Source organism: Mastomys coucha, unplaced genomic scaffold, assembly GCF_008632895.1.
Source record: "Mastomys coucha isolate ucsf_1 unplaced genomic scaffold, UCSF_Mcou_1 pScaffold9, whole genome shotgun sequence".
Classification (NCBI taxonomy): Eukaryota; Metazoa; Chordata; class Mammalia; order Rodentia; family Muridae; genus Mastomys; species Mastomys coucha.
Genome location: NW_022196915.1, coordinates 7,691,901 through 7,694,069, shown reverse-complemented (window position 1 = coordinate 7,694,069; position 2,169 = coordinate 7,691,901). Strand labels below are relative to the sequence as shown.

The 2,169-nt window shown below is 42.1% G+C and overlaps 1 protein-coding gene across 1 annotated transcript; it reads right to left on the bottom strand.

The window, feature by feature from the left end:
- Nucleotides 1-1,058: 1,058 nt before the first annotated feature.
- LOC116085072 (40S ribosomal protein S4, X isoform-like) lies at nt 1,059-1,968 on the bottom strand. Its single transcript, XM_031362505.1, has one exon. The coding sequence runs from the start codon at nt 1,947-1,949 to the stop codon at nt 1,158-1,160; it is 792 nt and encodes a 263-aa protein (XP_031218365.1). The 5' UTR covers nt 1,950-1,968; the 3' UTR covers nt 1,059-1,157.
- Between the last annotated feature and the right edge of the window lie 201 nt (nt 1,969-2,169).

Genomic DNA, 2,169 nt, shown 5'->3' with positions numbered 1-2,169 from the left:
GGTTGAGGGATCGCTGACAGTCCAGTGTGGAATTGGATGCTGCTTGTTCTATTTTTTCTTTCTTTCTTCTTTTATTGTATGAAAATTTAAATTTATTAGCAAACATATTTATTAATAAATTTCAAGAGAATTCTCTTTTAGGTTGAGGCTTGAACCCAACATCAAAGCCAAATAAACTCAAGTTGAATGTGAGTAGGTATGACTTTTTTTAAATTAAATTTATTTATCCACTTTACATCCCAATATCAGATCCCCTTCTCCTCCTAGCACTCCCTCACACAAACCCTCTCCCAATTCCTCCTGTGAGAAGGGGGAGCTTCCTTGGATATCATACAGCTCCCAGCACATCAAGTCACTACAGGACTAGATGAATGCTGCTTTTCCTAATCCTACTAATTGCAGACTACTAATAAACTTCTTGTCTAAATTTCTTCAACAGCAGATCCAAAAGATTTCTAACCAGACTTTTGATCGGTTGCTATTGCAGGATTCTGACTCCTAATTATGCCCTGGCAGTGAAGATCAAGCTTGCCTCCACGCAGCAGGAAATAGTTTAATGATAACATTGCCCACTTTCCTGACCTCCTGATTATTTATTAATAATAAACAGAAAAGGGAGAAATGTAAAAAAGTCAGCACTCACTTCCAGATCTTCAAATCTTACCAATTGCTGACCTAGAAGTCCACCAATCCCTGGGCTCACTCCAAGCTCAGGACTTGAAATCCCACCAATCCCTGTCTCAGAAATCTCTACCCTGAAAAGCTCCTCCTCTAGGAGAGCCTATACAACCTTACCTCCCACTCAGTTTTCTGCTGCTTCTCCCCTGAGTAGAGGCAGCCACCCTCTTGTGTCTTTTCCAATAAATCCGGTGTGAGGTTTTTTTGTGCAGTGGGACTTTGTGGTGTTCCTTGGCTCCAGATTGACAGGATAGCTTTCCCTTCAGATCTGTAACACTTGCTTTGGGGAAACCCTTCCCCTCAGAGTTGTAAAACTTGTAAAGAGTGTCCATATATTTATCATGTACACACATATGCATAGGCCCATACACACAAATAGATTTTTTTTTTTTTTTTAGTTTCATCATTCTGTTTAATCTAGCATGTTGCTTAGAAAGGTTTGTACAAACACTTTTCCAGCATGTCTCCCAGAGACCATTTCACCCACTGCTCTGTTTGGCTGCTAGCCTCTTGTCTCTCTCTTCAGCAATGGTGAGGCGGATTCCTTTTCCTCGGGGAAGAGAGATCCATGGTTTATTGCCCTTGCCGATAACAAAAATGTTGGAAAACCGAGTGGCAAAGCTGTTGCCATTGGCGTCTTTCACATGAACCACATCAAAAGAGCCAGGATGTCTCTCTCTGTTGGTGATCACACCAATTCTTCCCAAGTTAGCACCCCCAGTCACCATACACAGGTTCCCAGTGTCGAACTTGATGAAGTCAGTTATTTTGCCTGTCTCCAAATCAATCTGAATGGTGTCATTCACCTTGATGAGGGGATCAGGGTATCGAATAGTACGAGCATCATGGGTCACCAGATGGGGGATTCCTTTTGTGCCTACAAAGATCTTTCGCACTTTGCACAACTTGTACTTGGCCTCCTCCGGTGTAATGCGATGAACAGCGAAGCGACCTTTGGTGTCATAGATCAGATGGAAGTTCTCTCCAGTCTTGTCAATGCTGATGACATCCATAAACCTAGCAGGGTAGGTTATATCAGTCCTGACTTTCCCATCAATCTTAATGAATCGCTGCATGCAAATCTTTTTTACTTCATCTCCAGTCAGGGCATACTTAAGTCTGTTCCTTAGGAAAATGATCAGAGGCAGGCATTCCCTCAGCTTGTGAGGACCAGTGGACGGACGAGGAGCAAACACGCCAGTCAACTTATCCAGCATCCAATGTTTTGGAGCAGCTACGCGCTTCAGGTGTTTCTTGGGACCACGAGCCATGGCTGCGCTGGGAACGGAAAGAGCTAGATTTTTTTAAAAAAAAAAATAGCAATACTTTTCGCTATAAACAATACAAAGTAGTAATTTTACTTCCAATCTTGACAAAGCAGGTCAGAATAACAGATTAAATTCATAAAGTTATCTAGATAGAAACATATGTTGTGCAACAAAACTTTCCCCAGGGAGGTGCACCACACATCTTCTTACCCTAGATAGGGAA

Bases quoted from the DNA above. Each gene is read 5' to 3' on its own strand.
- LOC116085072 (XM_031362505.1), bottom strand. From the start codon at position 1,949: ATGGCTCGTGGTCCCAAGAAACACCTGAAGCGCGTAGCTGCTCCAAAA.